This window comes from Phlebotomus papatasi, chromosome 1 (assembly GCF_024763615.1).
Source record: "Phlebotomus papatasi isolate M1 chromosome 1, Ppap_2.1, whole genome shotgun sequence".
Classification (NCBI taxonomy): domain Eukaryota; kingdom Metazoa; phylum Arthropoda; class Insecta; order Diptera; family Psychodidae; genus Phlebotomus; species Phlebotomus papatasi.
Genome location: NC_077222.1, coordinates 45,157,540 through 45,178,924, shown reverse-complemented (window position 1 = coordinate 45,178,924; position 21,385 = coordinate 45,157,540). Strand labels below are relative to the sequence as shown.

At 33.8% G+C, this 21,385-nt stretch overlaps 5 protein-coding genes across 6 annotated transcripts; all 5 read right to left on the bottom strand.

Moving 5' to 3' along the window:
• Positions 1-3,123: 3,123 nt before the first annotated feature.
• Positions 3,124-4,531, bottom strand: LOC129799364 (serine protease Hayan-like). The gene has a single exon (XM_055843185.1). The coding sequence runs from the start codon at positions 4,503-4,505 to the stop codon at positions 3,528-3,530; it is 978 nt and encodes a 325-aa protein (XP_055699160.1). The 5' UTR covers positions 4,506-4,531; the 3' UTR covers positions 3,124-3,527.
• Positions 4,532-6,079: 1,548 nt separating this feature from the next.
• Positions 6,080-8,984, bottom strand: LOC129799359 (serine proteinase stubble-like). Its single transcript, XM_055843177.1, has 3 exons — positions 8,686-8,984; positions 6,620-8,626; positions 6,080-6,364 (listed from the first exon to the last, which is right to left on the bottom strand). The coding sequence occupies exons 1-3, from the start codon at positions 8,741-8,743 to the stop codon at positions 6,171-6,173; spliced, it is 2,259 nt and encodes a 752-aa protein (XP_055699152.1). The 5' UTR covers positions 8,744-8,984; the 3' UTR covers positions 6,080-6,170.
• An 899-nt stretch (positions 8,985-9,883) lies between these two features.
• LOC129799365 (serine protease snake-like) lies at positions 9,884-13,684 on the bottom strand. Its single transcript, XM_055843186.1, has 5 exons — positions 13,598-13,684; positions 11,156-11,230; positions 11,044-11,085; positions 10,705-10,969; positions 9,884-10,634 (listed from the first exon to the last, which is right to left on the bottom strand). Exons 2-5 carry the CDS (start codon positions 11,217-11,219, stop codon positions 10,043-10,045), a joined length of 963 nt encoding a protein of 320 aa, XP_055699161.1. The 5' UTR covers positions 11,220-11,230; positions 13,598-13,684; the 3' UTR covers positions 9,884-10,042.
• An 88-nt stretch (positions 13,685-13,772) lies between these two features.
• On the bottom strand, positions 13,773-15,463 carry LOC129799363 (serine protease snake-like). 2 transcript variants are annotated; one of them, XM_055843183.1, is made up of 3 exons: positions 15,193-15,463; positions 14,079-15,074; positions 13,773-14,021 (listed from the first exon to the last, which is right to left on the bottom strand). In XM_055843183.1, the coding sequence occupies exons 1-3, from the start codon at positions 15,251-15,253 to the stop codon at positions 13,858-13,860; spliced, it is 1,221 nt and encodes a 406-aa protein (XP_055699158.1). In that variant the 5' UTR covers positions 15,254-15,463; the 3' UTR covers positions 13,773-13,857. The 2 variants fall into 2 exon arrangements, with proteins under 2 accessions (XP_055699158.1, XP_055699159.1); XM_055843184.1 differs by having other exon boundaries at positions 14,088-15,074; positions 15,193-15,449.
• A 2,322-nt stretch (positions 15,464-17,785) lies between these two features.
• Positions 17,786-18,919, bottom strand: LOC129799366 (mite allergen Der f 3-like). Its single transcript, XM_055843187.1, has one exon. It carries the CDS (start codon positions 18,866-18,868, stop codon positions 17,945-17,947), a length of 924 nt encoding a protein of 307 aa, XP_055699162.1. The 5' UTR covers positions 18,869-18,919; the 3' UTR covers positions 17,786-17,944.
• Between the last annotated feature and the right edge of the window lie 2,466 nt (positions 18,920-21,385).

Here is a 21,385-nt window from a genome sequence, read left to right as displayed (position 1 = left end):
TTCAACTGAATAGATGATAAAATGTCTTTATAGTTTTCTATGATTTTGTCTGCTGTGCTTGTTTCTGAAGATAGTTTTTAAATTTATATATCTCCTGAGAAAAACTTCGTTGACTTTTATTTAGCTTACCTGAATTCTTATATTTTTATATAGTGGTACACATAAAATTTACATAAATAAAGTATATATAACGCTAGAATGTGTAGAGCGAGATATTTTTACATTCTATATAAAAGCAAATTACTATAGTGCAATAGACATTACAAAAACAGCAGGAAATAACTAATCCTGATATGTAAATTTTTTATAGAATGTATATTCTTTACTTTTTGTCATCTTTAGCGCCATTTTCTGTCACTTCCAAAGTGCACAAAAATGTCTACAGAAAAATCTTATTTTATTTGAAGAAAGTATTAATATAGAAATTTTATTAAATTTATTTTCATGAAGGATCACAACCGATATAAAATTTGTGATATATATTTTATGCCTAAGTGAATAACTGATGGGAAAAATAGGAATAATTTTATAAAGAATGTATATATATATATATATTATTTCAATATTCCAGCACTTAGAAATTACAAAATGAAAGTGATTTTGATATGTATTTTATAAAGCATTTGTAAAAGATCGGTATAATTGGATATAATAAAGAATAGAGGAGACTGGGGCAAAAAGTCATAAAACGGATATTTTATTTTTTTACAAGCTACTCGAGCACTTCAAAAATTTCTAATTAGCGCAGTTTTATAGGAAATTTACCGCTCTACAACTTTGTGAAAGTAATTTTCCTATATTTTGTAAAAAAAAAAATACGTTTATCGAGCCAATTTCAAAAAGGTAATTTTGTGACTATTCTCAAAAATGCTGGGGCAAATTGTACCAGACATTGGGTATTATCATATTTCGATTCGCTTCATTACAGACTTCCGTACATTTGAAAAAAATACCTAGAGGACATATTTTCATATAGAAAATTTATTCATCTACACCTTTGTAAAACACCGTTTTCTCTGCGAGAAAAGTGAGAAAACGTGAAAAGCGCTTTTCAAGCTATTTTAGAAAAAGGCACACAAAAGACTGCAAATCGTTTGACCAATGCAAACAACAAGCGGCGAGACATGATAATGACGTTTATTCTCGCCGTGAGACATCATAAATTGCTTCTGGCTTTGTTATTTCTTTTCTCTATACCTTTTGTTACATTTTACCCCAAGTGGCCATTTTTAATAAAAGGATTTCTGGAGAAAAGAACTTTTGTGAAATTCTAAAATAGATAGCGGATTCGTATTCAAAAAATCCAAATCATTTAGAAATATTCACCAGTGCATCAATTTTGGAAAATAAGTAGGTAATAATTGTTATCTTCTACAAGGAAAATATTTCAAAAATAGGGCTAAAAATTTCGATATTTTTTACTTTCTAAATTCCTTGTTCGAATTCTAAGAAAGTTACAACATTGAAGAAGGATGGAGGCTATCTATAGAAAAAAATTTGAGCCACTATCTTTTTTACCTTGGAAGATATTGAATTTTGAATTTTTCGTTTTGTGACTTTTTGCCCCAGTCTCCCCTATTTCTACAAATGATTCTTTCCTACCCTATTTCACTTACATTTCTTTGAATATATTCTGAGAAACAAAACAAAATTTTAACTATTTTGCATTCCAAACAATGCTTTCAATCCAATCGAGATAGGAAAAGACCCGTGTGTATATGGCTGGAATCTCACTTCCGCAACCTTGTCCGAAAGATGTGACTCCAAGAATATAGTGAATATGTGAGAAAATTTCGGGAATATTTATAGACATCGACAGAGGTCCTCCTGTATAAGTAATAATACTTTTAGTATCTTTATCGAAAATTATAATTCTAAATAATTTTACCTGAATCGCCCTGGCATGTGTCTTTGAGTCCCGTTGAATCACCTGCACAAATTTGCGTTTTTATAAGGCCATCTTTAAGTCTTCGCGATACAGGATATTGCTCTGAGCAATCCTTCGGTAGATATGTACTCAATGTGACCTTCTGAAGGTAGTCTGATTCAACACCACCAAAGGATGTATGTCCCCAACCGTAGGCTGTTAATCTTAAACCATCATCCCCTGCATCTTCTTGTGGTAAGCAGGCTGGACGCACAAATTTGTAAAATTGTACAGTCTCATTGAGCCTGATCAAGGCAATATCATTGTAAACTGAAGATGCTTTGTAATTTGGATGAGAGATAATTTGCTCAATGCCATAATCTCGTGGAGTTTCACCTGCATCGTCATTTGTTAAGTCGAGTTCTCCCAAACGTATAACTGTGGGAGGATCTCTCGTAAAACAATGGGCTGCTGTTAAAATATATCTTTCACTTATCAGACTTCCACCACAAACAAACTTGGTGCCATTTCCATCGGGATCAGGCAATCCAATTGCTGCCATGTGAGGAAATTCCCCAACATTCGCAGGTATTCCGCCCACTACGGCAATGTAGATAGGTAAATCGGCTTCTACATAAGGATCTGTTGTGAAGTTTTGTGAATATTCTTTGCACTTAATTGCGCTAATTCTTGCCAATTGCGATGAGTCAGATTGAGGTGCTGCAATGTTTACAGCGACGGGAGAAATAGAAGAGATTGTTGAACTTGTAGTTTTGTCTTCTGGCAGAGGTGATATTTCAAATGGTGGTATGGTATAGTTCAACTTGATAAAAACTGGACGTGGTAGGGTATCTTCCAAAAGAGTCCCAGATGTATCTGTTCTGTCTTTATCTTGGATAATTAAATCATTGGAGCAGCAAACGACTGGAGTGATCTTGTCTTGAAAGAAGCAAATTGATGATTTTCTGCTCACAGAATATCCTCCAAAGGGATCTTTGCATTTTTCTCCCAAAACACAAGTGCCAATTTTCTGTGATGTTGTTCTACATGCACTCCCAATCTCGAAATTTTCATCACGAAAAAAAATATTGTCTAGAAGAGCAAAAATATACAAATGATACAAACAATTGATAAAAGAAAAATACTCTCAATACTGAACACTTTATGAACAATTAAGTAGAAAATTACCTTGGGGAAAAGATAAAATTGTAGATATCCAGAAGAAGATGATAACTTTTTGAAACATTTTATGTTTATGCTCAGCAGTCTTCTGCACAGGATCACAGCTTAAGTTATTCTAAATCTGTTTTGTGCATTTAAGAAGCAAACACCTCTACTAAAAAGTCACGACACAGACTGCAAACCTGTTTAAAAGTATATTATTAATAATAAACACGCGGGTTTATACGCGTCTATGTCGTCCAACGAGATTACAATAAAGAAAAATGTCCACATCCAACAGTTTTATATTGAAAATGTCTCACATAAGCACACATGTAAAAAAGATAATGTAATACTATACTGAGATGTCTTATTAGTAAGAATTCTCTAATAAATACTTCACAACGACAATACCATATAATAGTATTGGCAAGGAATTCCCATGATAGTCACTGGAACGTTTTGGAATAACCCACATATTATAAAATCACTTCTTGCACTAATTGTCGATCAATGCCTTAATCCAAGGTGCAAAGGATGCAATATTAGTGAAGACGTAAGGACGATCATTATTGCATCCAAATGTGAAGGATGGAATCCCAAAAATTGTGTGTCCTGCAGTCTCTAGGGGTCCAAGGAAAGCCCCAGAGCAAGGAACAAGAGAACTATTGTCTGCTATGGTGCCACAAATTTGATTTTCAATAATTCCATCGGGAAGTTGTGAAAGTCGGAAATGCGATGAACACATATCATTTGGCAAAATTCTCACAGAATCACTGACTAAGTTGTATTGTTCGGGATCATTTGGAGAATTTAGCCATCCTGATACTCGAAGATTCTCCCTGTTGATGCTACTATCAGATGTTGGCAGAAAAACCGGCTGATATCCCCATACAGCTTTATTGAGTCGAATAATAGCAATATCATAGTAGAGCTTAAAAGGATGATACTCAGGATGTACGAAAATATTATCAATAGACGCATCCGTTTGCTGAATTCTTTGCTTTTCATTATCATTTTTTGTAATACGAATATATGTTGGGATATCCACGGCAAATAGACAATGTGCAGATGTTAAGACAAATCGTGGTGCTATAAGTGTTCCTCCACAGCGCCATTTAATCCTTCGTTCATCCTCAAAAAGTTCTCCAATGAGAGCTTGTGGAGCATGCTCATAATACGATTGAGTTGTATGGTTTTCCTCACCGAATCTCTTATCAATGGTATTATAGAGTGTTTTTAGTTTACAGCATACCAGTTGATCTGATAGACTGCAGAAATTGATCATTGAATCACTATTATATCCTCGACAATCTCTAATGTGCGTACAGATCCCAAGGCTTCCATCGGAATCGCGAGTACAACTACTTCCCAATTCATTATCACCATCCGGAAAGATGATTGAATCTGGATCTAATTGCGATCGTACTGAACTTGTCAAGCAGCTCACGATAAAAAGATAAATTATAGGTTCCATGCTGCTGTGAATCACCTCGTCTCGGACACCGTTTGTCAGATACTGATGATCGTCTTCAGTAACAGTTTGCTGGGAAGTGTGCTGATCACCCCACAATTACATATTTATAAATAACTTTACAGGTGTAAGAAACACACACGCGATTTGTTTTATAAATAAAAATAAAAGGTGTAAATTTCTCATTCAACATAAGAATAATTGATTATGGGCAATATTTTCGGCATCAGCAACTTATTAAAATATTCATTCATTTTATACCGTGAAGATTAGCTATATGTTGTTAATTTTTTTCGTGGCTATTTTTAACTTGTGTTAGGTGAAATCAATGATATCATCTTGATACAAAACGTAATTCTACGAAATTTGCGATTCTATTGTAAGATTTCAAAGATTAGGGTAAGTGTGCCAAAATTCGGCATAGTTGCGTGCAAGCGACAAAGTCTCAGATTTGAAATATAATATTTTTAATATAAATTGAATATTTTTGTTACTCTTTTATAAGGAGTGTTGTTTGGAACCTTGCAGACAGTTTATCATTTTTATTTTCTCTAAAATCATTCTTAATACATTTTAAAATGAATAAAACTGTAGACATAGCATTGGTGGCCTATTTCGGCCACCTTCATTCTCGTAGTTCCTTGCCCTTCCAGATTTCTTTCAATGTCTTTTTCAGAACATCTTGCTCGTCGAAGCGACATTTTTTGTTATTATTTTGCATTGTACAATCTCAAGTGTATCTAAAAACTAAAAATTTATGGAAATTCGACGAACAAAAAATATGGCCGAAATTGCAAGCTGGCCGGAATTTGGCACACTTACCCTATATTATTTGAAACCGAGAAAGTTACATTAATAAGAAATTCTTTCAAATTAATGCCACGAAAAAATAGTTAATTCTCTACAAATTTAGGTAAAATTCTTGTATTTCACCTATTGTAATTGAAATGAAAATAAAAGTTACCAGTGAGAGTAGTAGGGGAAAAGAGAAATGTATCTAGAAAGATTGTTAAAAAAAAACACATCTATAAAATGTAGTAATCGATCGGCTGTCCATTATATGACTGCTTCTGGAGAGAACAGTACAAGATATCAACTTCTAGTTGTTTTAGCAAAGATTTTAACGATGTAATTTCAGAGAACATTGATTACAAAAACCACCTCCTATCTGCTTTAACCAATTGGAAAGACTTTATAGGGAAATCATAACGGTGAAAAAAAAGTACTTTGCGTAGAATAAAGAAACTAAAAATGAAACCGAATATTATGTGGAAAAGAATCCAAATGATATTCAGACGGTTATTTTATACTATTTTTGCACAAATTTTGTTCACTTCAAACGTAAAACGTTTACCGGGAAGAAACCCCGTTTGTATGTCCTTTTTCGTGCAAATTTCTCTATGACCGAGACTTTAATGTATGTAACTTATTCCTTTACAAATACGAAAAGAAAATTGTAGTTAGATCTGAAATCTAAATTGAATTTTTACTCAATTTGAATTAACTTATAAAAGAATCTCATCTAACAAAAGTTGGACCAGGCCTATGGCTGATTTTCAACTCAAGTTGTATTCTCATTGTGAGATACCATTTAATTAGCAAAACCCGTTTACATATTCCGCAAAATACCTCTTTACTACATTTTATTATCAACTTTTTGTGATGAAACTATTTTGTGTTGTTTTCGTTAAAAGTATTTTCATTCCATACAATTTCTTCAATCCAATCGAGATAGGATGATACTCGTGTGTAGATAGCTGGAACCTTTGTGCCACATTCCTTTCCATAAGACGTAATGCCAACGATGTAGTAATTATTGTTGGAAGTATTTGAGTCTTTCATGTGATACGATAGAGGCCCACCTAAAAAAAATAAATAAAGAAACAAAAAAAGTTCTAATTAAAGACGGATTAGATATAGGTTCCAATAAAATGTAAGGAACATTGATTATGGAAAATCCCACATTATAACATAATACTAACACATTTTCATGGGAGATGCCCGAGTTACATACTTTAAACTCCAACATAATTATTTTTATCTATCTAAATCTCATGTAATGAGTTTGCTGTTCAAGATTTCATGAAATATTTCAAGAACATTTTACAAATGCTCACCTGAATCACCATGACAGGGATCTCTTAATGCTGAATTGGATCCTGCACAAATCTGTGAATCTAGTATACCATCTCTCAATGTAGGTTCGGTAGCATAGTGTATAGAACATAATTCAGTGGGGAAAATTGCAAGTTTGACTTTCTGCAAAAGAGGTGTCTCTTCTCCGCCAAATGTATTGTGGCCCCATCCTGTAGCAACTAATTCGAAACTACTAGTGTCTTCTTGATAATTGAGACAAGCTGGTCGAATAAATTGCTCTAATATAACATCTGTATCCAGCAAAACCAATGCTATATCATTGTAGACAGATGAGCTCCGATATTGAGGATGAGTTATTACATTTGCAATATCAAAATCCGCCACATTATTGTTATCAGCAGCCGATGTGATGTCATATTCACCCAAACGAGCAAATTCTGCACTATTCCTTAAGAAGCAATGGGCCGCGGTCAAAATGTACCTTTCACTTATGAGACTTCCACCGCAAAAAAAATATACAATATCTGCATCATCAGCATCTTCGTAGCCAAGAGCTGCCATATGGGGAAATTCCCCAGGAGATGATGAAACACCACCAATAACATCAGTGTTGAAATTTGACATTTGAGATTCAGTGATTGTCTGTGAAGTGTAATTTTGTGTATATTCCCTACACTTAATTGCGCTCACTCTAAGTGATCCTGATGCAAGAGTTTCCGTTGTATTTGAAGAACTTTCCAAAGCAACATTTGTCAGAACAGGAATAAGGGTAGGAAAGGCAGGTGAATCATCTTGCAAAGTGGATGAATTAGTGTTAATAGAAATTGGGCTATCAGGAGATTCAAGTATTTCACTAGTCGTTGCTGAATCTTCACTTGACCGAATTGGAAAATCCGATTGATTAGTTGAAGAGGTTGAAGAACTTGAAATATTACTCAAAATTACTGGTTCTTCAAAAAGAAGAGGTAAACCATTAATTGATGGATTTGAATCATTATTGGAAAGAGCACTAGGATCATCAGATACTCCAGAACCATTATTTAATGGATTAGTCATTGTGCCAGAAAGGTTCGAATCAGTTTCAGATAAACTCGGAATTGGAAAACCAATCATTAGAGGATCATTATCAGAAGAATTGGAATCATTGTTCGGAGCAGTTGAAGCGGTACTTAGAATAACAGGATCTTCAAAAAGAAGATTTGGCACATTCAAGGGTCGATCATTACTCACAAGATTAGGATCACCAATAGAATTTAAGGTGTCATTACTTGAAATATCGTCTATCTCACTGGGTAGAATTGAGCCAATAGTTGAAGGAGTTGTAGCATTATTAAGGACTGTAGGATCATTGCTTGATAGTGTTGGGAAGGAAGTTGAAATATCGGGATCTTTATCCATAAGATCGTAATCGGTATTTAGTATAGTTGGAGTTTCAAATTGAAGGCTAGTACCGTTTTGCAATATTATTGGAGTATTATTTAAAATATTACTGTCATCGTTTGGAATATTAGAATCTGTGTTTGAAATACTTGGAATATTACTCACAAGATGAGGATCCTCATTAAAAACACTCGAATCACTACTAGAAATAGTTGGATCAGGATTTGGAGGCATTTGAGGAAGTTTTGGAGGAATGGGAGGAAGTTTTGAAGGCATGGGAGGAAGTTCTGGAGGCTCCGTTAGATCAGTCACAGTGGTAGGTTTACTACTTGTAGTAATTGGAGCTTCACTTGGAATAATTGGGACTTCAGTTGAAGGACTAGGAATATCACTAGGTGTTGTAGGAATATAACTGGATGTGGTTGTTTTCTTCGGAGGAGTTTTGTCTATGCGTTGAATGACTCTACTAGCTGGGCAACATATTACTGGAATACGGTTCAAATGAAAGTAACAAATTGTCGGTTGTCTATGAAACATTTCAGTCAGAGTGATTCCACAATTTTCAGCAAAGGTACAGACTCCTGGTCCTGTTGGATTTAGACACATACTTCCCACTTCAAACATTTCATCCCTGAACACAATGCCATCTGGAAAAATAGGTTCCAGTAAAAACAACGTCACTTCCTCAATCACTCAGTACATTTACCTTGGCAGACATTGGGATATATTTGCACGAAAAAGAGCCACGCAACGACGTGATACATCACTTTGGTGTAACTCTGTTGAATGTTCTTGACTGAATAAGAGAAGCAACAACTTTGGATGTTTCAGACACCTCGGGAAAAAACATTGGCACTGAAATTCACGTTGTGTTTAAACCTGTTTGTATAATGCAATGAATCTGGCTATTTTTCATTTGGCTTCCACATGATTGTCACTTGACCACAGGTAGTAGCCTCATCAACACACACTCTATTGTGTCTCATCTTCATCTGACACTTTTACATTATTAAAAAAAAAATCGCATGGTAAATGCAATGCTGTTATAAATATTTTATTCATATTGGGAATCTCCAAGTTAGTCATCTTAAGCATTTGGGGAAATCCAAAGGGTTAATCTCAAATCCTGATTACTGTCGCGATCGAAATTGAACTTCTTTGGAGTACTGTCTATTGTCGGATTTTCCTTGTAGGTTTATGTAAAAGTTTTATAAGTCGATCATCTCAAGATCGTTGATAAAGCACATTAATATTATGTTTGGGATAGCAAAATTATTAATTAGTTTGATTCCCATCGATTGGCCGATACTGATGATTTTCGTATTTCTGTCTTACATCTTCTTGTGATCCTTAACACGTGTCTGGATAGTAATAACGACATTATCCAAGCGACAACACACAGTTTGACGAGATAAATCACAGAAATCCTCAATGGATTTCCTTGGGAAGTCTGGGCAGTCATTAATGTTGGAACAAATACCCAATTTGCCATCTGATTGACGAATGCATCTGCTACCTAATTCGTTATTGTCACCCGGAAAAATGATCAAGTCAGGATCAAATTGATATGATTGCAATTCCACTGAGCTGATCAAGCAACTCACGAACACTAAAAGCACAATTCTTGCCATGATGATTGAATGTCAGCTGCTTCTTGGAAACTGTTCCTCATCCATTGAAGATACCCCTTTTTAAATCAAATACCTTTATCGCCCCCACAATCACGCAACATAGGTACTGAATATCATGGAGATTCGAAAATAAGCTTAAAAATATTTAATGGGGATTTTCTTCAGCATCATTGGAAAGTATGTTCATCACTAAAAGCTGGGGAAGTCTCAGTCGATTGCTAAAGTGTTTCGTTTAAATTTTTATTATATCTTTCCCATATAAAATTTGGGGTTTATAAACTGTTTAGGGAAATTTTAAATAATACTATGACTAATTTTATCGTGCTTAAATTTTTTTTTCATAAATTCTCTATATTCTTATTATTCAATATCTATTTTTTTTTGTTTTAATTACTGAATTCTCCAATTTATTAAAAAAAATCACAAAGAATTCTAATTTATCAGCCAGGTGATGGACTCTATCCAGTCTAAATAGGAGGAGACTCTTGCATAAATTCCTGAGGTATTGGCATTGCCACAAAATTTTCCCGTTGACACTATTCCAATAATGTGAAAAATGCAACTATTTTCAGGAGATACAATTTGAATAGGTCCACCAGAATCTCCTTGACAGGTATCCTTGCCACTGCTGTCAAATCCGGCACAAAGTTGAGATTCTATAATTCCTTGGGGAAGTGTTCTTGCAATATCATACTCTTTATTGCAATTTTCATTGGATGTTATGTTGAGAACCACTTTCATGAGAACATCGGATTTTGGTCCGGAATATTCAATTTGTCCCCATCCAGTCGCAATTGCGTGAGTGTAATTGATGCTTGAAGATTGCCAAAGACAAGCTGGCCTCACAAATTTTCCCATTTTAGCATGCCCATTGAGTCGAATTAAAGCAATATCGTGGTATTTCAATGGTACGCGATAGTCTGGATGTCTGATAATTTCTTTAATTCTAAAATCTTGTGGCCTAGACCCTTCTGATGGTTTTAGTAGATCGTGATCGCCAAGTCTCACATATTCGGGTATTTGTCTAAAAATAAGCAATACAGAAATGCAAACTATTTTTTAATCATCAAAATCTACTGAGAACTTTAATGCACCTAAGATTACAATGAGCCGCCGTTAGAACGACGTCATAAGATATTAAGACACCTCCACATCCCCACTCAATGCCAAAATTCCTTGTGCTGTTCCATCCAATTGCTGCCATGTGAGGAAATTCCGCTAGTTGCGCTTCTTCTCCACCCACAATCAATGGAGTATCAAATTTACACTCTGCAATTCCAACAGAAAATGTGGGTCCGTCCAATAAAAGCGGGGTGAAATAGCTCTCCACTATCGCAAGCTTTGCATATTCTTCGCATTCTTATACAAGATGTATATAACAGTCATATATAGCATCCAGTACAATTTGGATTGAATTACATATTTTAACTTACTCTCCTCGCTAATCCTCTTTTTGGTATTTCCAGTATTTTCATCTGTAATACAATACAAACCAGCATTAAATATAATGGGCGCAATAAATTGTTGATATTCAGAAGATATTACCTTTCTGATTATCTGTCGCGAAGGACATAAGAGGATTAATAGACATCCAGAGAATAATTATCATAGTTTAAATTTCTTGAAAAAGTCAAAATAACATTAATGAAAAACTTTCTTTAACTTAGACAAATCACGTAGATCATCTTATTTTATAATTCTTTGTTCGTGTGAATAACAAAACTCTAGTATTTTAATGTTATTCAAAATTACATTTACATTAAAAAACTTTTTCTTCATATGATTATTTTTGCCAAAAAAATATTACCTTGTGCTTTTGCATCGATTTTGATTATCTTTTGCAATCTTATAACGTAATTTATTGTTTTAAGAATAGATAATTTCATTCTTTTTTAACTTTATAAATCTAAATTCGTAAGAAGTAAAGGTACTTTAGTGGCCAATTGTAATTATATTTCATGTGAAACAGCGCATAATTAGCTAACTATAAGCTTGTTTATAGGAATTGCTAATAAAATCCGATTCATGAGACAACTTTTTACGAAGCGTTAATTATGTATCGAAAATTACCTCTAACTTTTTTTTTATTTTTGAAAAACACCACTTTGGAAAGACTTTGGGGAAGTTTATAATATATTAACACTGCCTAATAATTTAGGTGAGGTTCTTAATAATCTCACCTAAATCATCACAAAATCTCATGTCCACCGATCGCTCTAAAACTTTGCCAAAATGCGTTTAGCCACCTCCTAATTACGAATATGGATGGCTAAAAACGTTCGCGTCCGTCCATCCATCTGTCGTTGTTTGGAGTTTAATAACTCGGTTGCGACTTTCGGCAAAGGTAATATATCGGATGAAAATTGCAACTTGATGCATTGACCTCCGCCCCTCCTTCGATCCACCATTTTGGATATCCCCCGTTTTTGTTAGAAAAAAGATAGAAGAAACTATTTTAATAAACAGCTAAAATGAATTTCCAAATGCATTAAAAACCAGAAAATGATATCTTTAACCGTTATTTGGTTAGCTTCTAGTGCAAAACAATAAAACAGAAACGATCAAATGATGAAACTCAAATCACAAATCTTCAGATTTGATCTCTCCGTGAAGTTCGAGCAGTAAAAAAAAACAGAAAGATAAAAAAAATAAATTTGGTTAGAAAATTTGGAATTTTGGTCAGTGAAAAACCCAAAATAGGTATGTGATGTATTATATATAATATAATTAACAGATTATGGTTATTCGCATACCGTAACATGAAATATACGAAAGCCTTCAAATTACCTTTATTTTATAACATAACTTCTCTCTCTGAAATTATCTGAGTAGATTCATAATCCGACAAGATTTAAATGAATACGATTAAGCAATTAGATAAAAACGGAAACAAAATTTATTCTATTTCATTCCATAAATATCAGTTTTTTGTATTGAATATTTACAAATAATTATTTTCCGGAATAGATAAACAAAAAACTAAAACTCACTAGAAATTAATATTCAATAAAATTATCTGTTCATATAAGACTCAACACGATCAAAGATATTTTAAAAAAATCGCAATGCAAAAAATCATTTATTTTTTTATTCTCAAAAGACTCCAATGGAAGAAATGTTGATATCAACACTGCTTCAAATTCTTTCACTCTTTCAAATTCACTCTTTCAAATTTTAAACTGGAGATACCAAATATTGTTTCGCTTGATACACTGAAGACCACTAATGCTAAATATGTCATTTAAACTTAAAGAAAAGGCTTTAGCCGACTTTTTTATGACATTTTTTGTAATTGCGGCAAAATTGATGAAAATATCCTGTAAAAATCTATTTCACAAATTTTTCATCCGAATGGCATTATTGCTTGGAATATATCAACAGTACTTTTTCATCTAACAATTATCCATGTATTAGTGAAAAATCATCAATAGTTTTATCCCGCCACGGAAGAGTGACTACATCTGCCCCGAGGTCTGCTTCAGTGTTTATCATTTTATATAAAAAAAGTGAATAATTATTGTCTAAGTGAAAAATATCTCTTAATTAACTTTATTAACCCAGAAACAAAGTAAAACTATCAGATTTTGACTAACAACTTAGAAAACCAAATGCTAGGCCAAAAACTTTAACATCAAAATTACAATTTTATACCCATTTTATAAAAGTGCTTCTAAATTGTAAGATAACAGGATCAGGCTTATATAAATATTTCTGGGAATATGAGGATGTGTTCCTTCTTTCATTAAAAAATATTTTGCTCAACGTACATTTTAAGGGATATGAGAAAAATCCACCGTCTACTTCTACCCCTGGCTAATTGTACCCCAGTCTCCCCTAATATGTTCAAATTTATAAATAAAAACAATAAGTCTTTCACAATTTTCTCGATTTAAAATTTTCCTTCAAACACTTATGATTTTAAGGTAAATTAATATAGAATCGAGTTGTAAATACGTGTAAAAACATCTGTCAATAACACCAACTGACTTTTCTTTTTTTTTATAATACCAGTTATGGATTTATTAAACAATAAGATAAGCAAAGTTCACCCACCAAGGATTCACTTCAAACTAAACGATCCACTCGCTTCGAGAATTCATGGTGTGTAAATATGGCTCCTATAAATAAAAGAAAAACTTCAAGAAGTTGCATTGAACTAGGAACTCGTTTTACATGGTTCATAAAAAAATAATTTTTATTATTCACTTTATCATGTTATAAAGAAGAATTTAGCATCTGTGTTATATTTAGTTCCATGCTATTCCTTCAATCCAATCGATGTATGAAGTCACATTGGTGTAAACGGCTGGTATCTGTGCACCACATGATCGTCCAAAAGATGTCAAACCCACAATATAATGTATATTAACAAAAATATCAAACTGATAATCGGGTTTTGATAGGGGTCCACCTGTGAAAGTGATTTTTATTTAATTTTCAAAAATGGAAAACCGCCTTATTAAATTACCTGAATCACCTTGACAAGTGTCCTTCATAGTTGTCGATGATCCTGCACAAAATTGTGTATTCTTCCGGAGACCCTGTTGAAGTCTTCGTGTTGGGAGATAGTGCTTGGAACACTCTTCAAACAAAAATGTGTTCAAATAGACTTTTTGCAAAATTGGCGAACTCTCTCCAATAAATGATGTATGACCCCATCCTGTAGCTGTTAATATGTCAATATTATCAAAAATTCCTGAAATATATAGACAGGCTGGTCGAACATTAAATGTAAATTTCACTGAATCATTAAGTTTAATCAGTGCAATATCGTTGTAGACAGATGAACTTCGATACTCAGGATGAATGAATATTTTTTCTATTCCATAATTCTGAACCTTATTTTCGTTGTCTTCATCTGTAGAGAGATCTATGTCCCCCAAACGAATAATCTTAGGGATATTCCTTGTTAGACAATGGGCCGCTGTTAAGATATATTTCTCACTTATTAAACTTCCTCCACAGTAAAATCTAATTTGATTTTCCCATTCTTCTCCAATTGCTGCCATGTGAGGAAATTCCCCATGTACTGCATTTGATCCTAATACAATACCAAAATATGTCTTCTTCTCCTCAGTAAAATTATGGCTATATTCTCTGCACTTTAAAATACTCAATCTCTCTAAATGCTGTAAGGCTTCCGTCGAGGAGACAGGAGATTTTGTCGTATCGAGTATATTTGGTAGTGAGGTAACTTTATTACTTTCTGATGAAGCATTAGGTGATGTTGGTAACTTATTCAAATTCAGTATTCCTTCTGTATTTATATCACTGACCACATTTTGTTTTGGACAACATATCACAGGGATGTGATGCTCATGAAAATAGCAAATTGTCGGTGATGTATTGGATATCACTCCACTGGAAATGCGACATCTTTCCGCAAATACACAAATACCATCTCCAGAAGATGTGCGGCATGAACTATTTTCCTCGAAGCTTTCGTCCCGGAATAATATGCTATCTTTATTGAAGGATTCAAAAATAAACAAGCAGAAATCTCTATATACAATTTAATTTAAAAATATATATATGTATATGTATAATTTATCACACTGTATATCATGTACTATATCACTTACCTTCCGTGACACAACGTGAGATTTGCAGTAAGAAAAGAAATTTTACAAACACCAGGTTCATGATCTATTATATTGCAAGATTCTTGAAAGCTCAACAGCGAATAAGAGATGATGTTCGTATAGACTGTTTAGATACCGCGGAAATGAACAGTAAAACCTGTTTTATGCGTATTTAATTTTTATTTTGTGGTCATTCCCATCATTTGAACAGGTAATTAAGGAATGTCCACCACCACAATATTTTCAATATTTAACATTTCACTCACACGCTTGTACAAAAAGTGTATGCAGATTAATTTCATAGTCCGCACATTTTAAAGTGTAATGGCCTATTTCATTTTGGAATAATACTAAAGGAGAGGTAGTGCAGGATCTATAAAGTTTTTTTTTCCATTTATTTATTAATTTTATTAAAGAATTGCAACTATTTCACACTTTCTCTTCAGACCTAATAGTGTACTGACACTGAGAGAAATCCGAAAAAGTTAAAATAACATTCCAGAAATGTTTATTTTACCATGCATTATTGATCCGAAATCGGTGTAAATATTGTGCTTTTTAGATGTATTAGGGGTTAAAAGTACCCTTCTTCATGTTAATTTTACCCTTAATAAGATGTAAAATTAACATTAAGAAATGTTGATATTATTTTTACAACTAAAAAGTGATAAATTTCTGAGGAAAAAATGTTAATCGCACCCTCTTTTTTTTCTCAGTGGATGAAATGGCATATGGTTGTAGATCAGGCCATATCCGACAATGTTCTCTTGTAAGAAGAAAACTCTTAAATATAATATTTCATTGCAAATATTAATGAGAACAAAAAACTGTTTTTTTTTTTAAATTGAACTCGGTTTATTCTCTATGCATTCATTAGCAATTTTTGCTTAAGTACGGGATTAAAAAAAGGTTCCTTTTTTTCATTCTTTTAACTAAAAGTACAAAATATTGTCACGAATAGTAGGGAAGATAGGGGTAAAATTAGCCAGCAAATGAAGCTTTTTTAAGTTTTGTCTAATGTTTTTATATTTCATAAGTACACTGAGAAAAAAAAGAGGGTTCGATTAACTTTTTTTCGTCATAACTTTAACACTTTTAGGTGTAAAAATATATCAACATTTTTTAATGTTAATTTTACACCTTTTTAAGGGTAAAATTAACATGATAAAGTGTAAATTTAATCCACAATACACCTAAAAAGGATAATATTTACACTGATTTTGGATCAATACTGCAGGGTAAAATTAACATTTCCGAAATGTTATTTTAACTTTTTCGGATTTCTCTCACTCAGTGTAGCATTAGGATATTGGCTGTATGAAATAGTGTAGTCCAAAGCTCTAAAATCCTTGAGTTTTTCGAGAGAGGATAATAAAAAAGTATGACACATTGGCCACACTTGCCTCGGCCTGGGTAGACATAGCCACTTTTGGGGTACTAATTGCCACCAGAATTCCAGACGAAATTTTAAACTGGAGATACCAAATATTGTTTCGCTTGATACATTGAAGCCCACTGATGCTAAATATGTCATTTAAACCTAAAGAAAAAGGCTTTAGCTGACTTTTTTATGGCATTTTCGTAATTGCGGAAAAAATGATGAAAACATCCTGAAAAAATCTATTCACAAATTGTTCATCCGAATGGCAATACCAGTGGAGTCTTCCACTGGTGATGGATGAAGAAGTGTGGAAAGAAGAATTGGTGAAAAGTAGTGATAATTATCTGATAAGTGTTCTCCCAGAATTTTGATGCCCTGAAGAAGATCCCATCTAGGATCGAAACGTTGGCTGAAGAAATAAATTGAAGAACAAAAAAATAGACCGAACTCCCACCTTTACTTGCCTTAAATATCCATACGGTCGAAAAACCATAAGTGCATATTTATTCACACACAATACAATTGCACAATATGAGACGCTTGCAGAATACTCTAAAATATTGCAAAATATGTTATAATTCTTCAGATATAAGATGAAATGTACAGGAGCAAGATGTCCCACCTGCAATTCACAAAGAAAAACAATGTCCCAACTACATTTCGCTATAGGTTTGGAACGAAAACACTGTTACCCTTGGGTACAATAGGGTCATATATGACCCGGAAAATTCTACACGCTTTTCTGGAAAATTGAGAGTAGTTTATTATATCAAAATATGCAATATACAATCTTTGGATATTCTATTTTGTGTTTCTAAAGAACTTTTTGCTGTAAAAAATAAATTAATATAAAAAATTTTGAAAAATGAAAAGTCATTTCACAAAGTTTGAAATTAGTGATTTTTGATCTCAAATATTTTCTTTTCCTGAATATCTGGAGTCTTGAGAAAATTAGCCAAGAATCTTACATCCTTTTATTATGATGTCGTCCACAAACCGATAGATTTCAATTAATGTAAATAGTCAAAAAAAATTGTTTTTTCCCCGGGTCATATACCCCCCCTATAATGACGCGAAAGAGTTAAACATTATTTGAAGTTGAGATGTTTTTTGTTAAAGTCCACCTTCCTAATTTTATTCTATTACCGTTATTGTGAGACGTATCAGTATTTTTTTTAATTTTTGAGTTAAAATCCATTAAAATAAATTATATCCATTAAAAAATCATTATGAAAAATTTTATTCAGTTATAAAAGTCTCATAATCTCTAATATTCAAGTTAAGCCCTTACACTTTAATATGTGCGAATTGGTTATTTTACTCGTTGGGGAATATATAAAAACATCATCAAGTGAGTCACTTGACAAAGATTTATCTTCTCTGGGGATATCCACAGTGTTCCAGTGTATACTCAATTATCGTCCTGACCCATGGTGAGAAAAATACGATGTTTGTGAAAACGAGTGGGCGTTCATTGTTGCATCCAAATGTAAAGGAAGGAATTCCAACGACGACACTTGTCGACTCTGACTCTAAGATTCCTAAAATGGTCCCAGAACATGGTTTTATGGAACTATTGGTAGGTATTCTTCCACAAACTTGATCCATTTTTATTTCTTTTGGCAATTGAGGAAGATTGTAGAAAGTTGAACATCTTCTATGTAAGACTATGCTAACAGTATCTGTGATTAAGTTGAGATCTCCAAAATTTTGCGAAGATTTTGTCCATCCTGACAAACGGATATCAGTATTTTGGAGAAAAGTATTATTAGTGGGTAGGATTGCTGTTAGAAAGCCCCACACTGGTTCGTTCATTCGAATTATGGCAATATCAAAGTATAGCTGCGATTTTTCATATTCAGGATGGATATATATGTGATTTATTGTAGAATCTGTCTCTAGTGGTGCCTGTCCTTCTACATCTTTGCTTGTGATACGAATAAACGTGGCTATATCTGCGCTATTCATGCAATGAGCAGATGTCAGTACAAATTGTGGAGCAATGAGAGATCCTCCACATCTCCATTTGATCGTAATTACTCGCCCCCTAGCTGTTAGTTCGCCGATTAAAACATTTGCCGCTCTATCTTGCGGTTTTCCCGAAGTCTCTAGCAAAGAGTATCCAGCAGTGGCGCCTTGAGATTGTTTCTCAGGGCAAAATTGGAGTTCCCCATTTGAATGACGAAGAATAGAACTGGTGTGTTTGTGATTTGGGAAGATGATGGGATCACATACTCGCTGCGAACGCACTGAACTGACCAAGAAAGTTACGATCACTAAAAGTTTTGTCGTCATTGTGTACACCACAGTCCTGTCTCAAACACTGCTCTTCTCTTACTAACCAGCGTCTTTCCAAGCGAGTTTTTCGTGCTAAAAGCGAAATCAAGTTGAAAACGCGAATGTAAAAAAGCACTAATATACATGGCTTATTTTGCGATCGACTAAAAACGCAAAGACATCAAGGTCAAAAAGTATAATATCAGTATAAAATACAATGTATACAAAACTTGCAAATTTATCTTAAAAATTATGCCGAAACTATTGTCCTGGCCACGTATGGGATTCTATCCAGTCCAGATATGCTGATACTCTAGTGTAGACACCTGGAGCATTTGCTCCACCGCAAGACTTGCCAAAGGACGTAAGACCAACTATGTGGAAAATGCAAATGTTACCAGGAGTCACCACCTGAATTGGTCCACCTGAGTCACCCTGGCAGGTATCTTTGCCGCCGTCCAAATATCCAGCACACATTTGGGTATCAACAATACCTTGCTGGAGTCGTCGATTGATTTCAAACAGCGGAGCACATTGATGGTTGGAAATAATATCAAGTGTTACTTTCTGCAGAGAGTCAGACTTTGGGCCAGAAAAATCAATTTGCCCCCATCCTGTGGCCACAGTTTTGGTATAATTGATGTTTTGGGATTGCCACAGACACGCTGGTCTCACAAATTTACCCAGCCTCGGGCGTCCATCAATCTTCATCAGTGCGATGTCATTGTATTTGGAAACTGATCGGTATTCGGGATGCCTGATAATTTCTTTGATTGTAAATTGCTGTGGATCTGAATCGTCATCTGTTCTGGCCAAATTGTGGTCTCCAAGACGAATATATTTTGGAGCGACTCTGCAGTTATAATTGGAAATAAAAACAATAATGACTAATTTGAAAGTAATATAAATTTAATTTTTATAAATTTTTGCATTAGAGGGAAGGTAATCAAAAACATAAATTCTATCTAAACTAATCTATTCTAAACCAAACGAAATGTTTTCTGGAAATTATAATCAACTAACTCGATTTTTCCGATTTTGGGATTGTAATACACTTAGAAAGAGAATATATAATAATTTTTTAAATAGTAATTGGATGATTTCATAAGTTCGTAGGACTCCCAAATGTAAATTTCAATCCCTTTGATACGATGAACGTTAAGTTTACGCAACCTTGTTTTAGCACTTTGACACTGTTTGTCGGTCAAATGGGGGCAGCCTGAACTTTGTAGGTTATCAAACCATTTCTCCTCTTGATTTTATGAACGAAGCTCCAATGTATTCCCATCATTTTTTCAACATTTTACACGGAAAGATCGAATTGCTTCTCAAAAAGCTCTAGCACTTTCTGTTACTTCCTCTTGTACTGAATCCAAGGCTTTCGGCCACTTGGTCTTGGCTTCTGAGCAACAGTCATAAAATTCTTGAACCGAATTATAATCTTCCAGATGGTGGAATGACACACCTCCCGGTCAATTTACCGATATCAGCATTACCAGCATTTCGATTCTTAAGATATCTGTCAACATTTAATTCTCGCAAAGAAAGGATTTTGTGTTTTAGGTCGATGTAAAAAAAATGGTCAAAAAAAATTTAAAAAAAAAAGATTTTGCTAATTGGGTAAATGAAAAAAGCTTCGTGAAATTGGGGGCTAAAAAAGGTTTTTCAAGGACAGGTCTTAGGAGTATAACTCATTATCTTTCCAATGAGCTCTCAGTAATTAAATTCTGATCACTAGAAGATGAATTATTAGCGAATAAATGAGTTCGCACATTTTTGTTTCTAAACATTTTAAACTTGCCAATTATTTTTTTTTAATCTATTTCTTATCCGATCTCAATAAAATTTTGCAAAAACATTGTCTACTAAATTATCAATATTCCACTAAAATATTGAGATAAAATTCTCAGTAGTTTTCCGTAGAGAAATTTATTCCGGGCGAATTTATGAATTTTCGAGATTTTTCACTTTATATAAACTGGCCTTGGAGCACCTCTAAACGACGTCCGATATTTTTCATGTTTAAGAAGCATTTAATTGTTTCATCATATAGATTAATTTTCCGGCCGGGCCAAAAAGACTTTTTTTTATTGAAACACCCTAATGTATAAGCTTATCAATTCCATTTTTTAACACTTCGTAGAACCCTAACTAAAAGTGTCACGGAAGGACCAAGTGGCAGCCGCTGCCATTTATCGAATTTTACATAATATTTTGATATTTTTTTCTTACCATTAAGGCACTCATGGACAGACTCTCCATTTATAATATTGTAAAAGTGTAAACCTGACCATACAACCTATGAAGGGGTTTTCCATCGTTTTACCCTGGAGGTTGGTCACCAACGCTAAGACGGCGATGGCCGCAAGGTATGGTGGGGTTAACATGAGTTATTATAAGTTATTAATGGTATTGAAAAATAAATACAATACAATACAATACAATTATCGTGATTTTTTGGAATACTCTCTCACAGTCAAAACATGAAGTGTCCCAAAACTCCCCGGTCTCCCCTACACTTCCACCTAGTTCTTT

Coding starts and splice junctions, on each gene's coding strand:
- LOC129799366 (XM_055843187.1), bottom strand. CDS start 18,868: ATGACGACAAAACTTTTAGTGATCGTAACTTTCTTGGTCAGTTCAGTG.
- LOC129799365 (XM_055843186.1), bottom strand. CDS start 11,219: ATGATAATTATTCTCTGGATGTCTATTAATCCTCTTATGTCCTTCGCG. Junction 11,086..11,155: donor CGCGACAGATAATCAGAAAG/GTAATATCTTCT, acceptor ATTGTATTACAG/ATGAAAATACTGGAAATACC. Junction 10,635..10,704: donor GCGGCTCATTGTAATCTTAG/GTGCATTAAAGT, acceptor GCTTATTTTTAG/ACAAATACCCGAATATGTGA.
- LOC129799364 (XM_055843185.1), bottom strand. CDS start 4,505: ATGGAACCTATAATTTATCTTTTTATCGTGAGCTGCTTGACAAGTTCA.
- LOC129799363 (XM_055843183.1), bottom strand. CDS start 15,253: ATGAACCTGGTGTTTGTAAAATTTCTTTTCTTACTGCAAATCTCACGT. Junction 15,075..15,192: donor CTCACGTTGTGTCACGGAAG/GTAAGTGATATA, acceptor CCTTCAATAAAG/ATAGCATATTATTCCGGGAC. Junction 14,022..14,078: donor CACTTGTCAAGGTGATTCAG/GTAATTTAATAA, acceptor TCACTTTCACAG/GTGGACCCCTATCAAAACCC.
- LOC129799359 (XM_055843177.1), bottom strand. CDS start 8,743: ATGTATCACGTCGTTGCGTGGCTCTTTTTCGTGCAAATATATCCCAAT. Junction 8,627..8,685: donor ATATCCCAATGTCTGCCAAG/GTAAATGTACTG, acceptor CTATTTTTCCAG/ATGGCATTGTGTTCAGGGAT. Junction 6,365..6,619: donor TCCCTGTCATGGTGATTCAG/GTGAGCATTTGT, acceptor TATTTTTTTTAG/GTGGGCCTCTATCGTATCAC.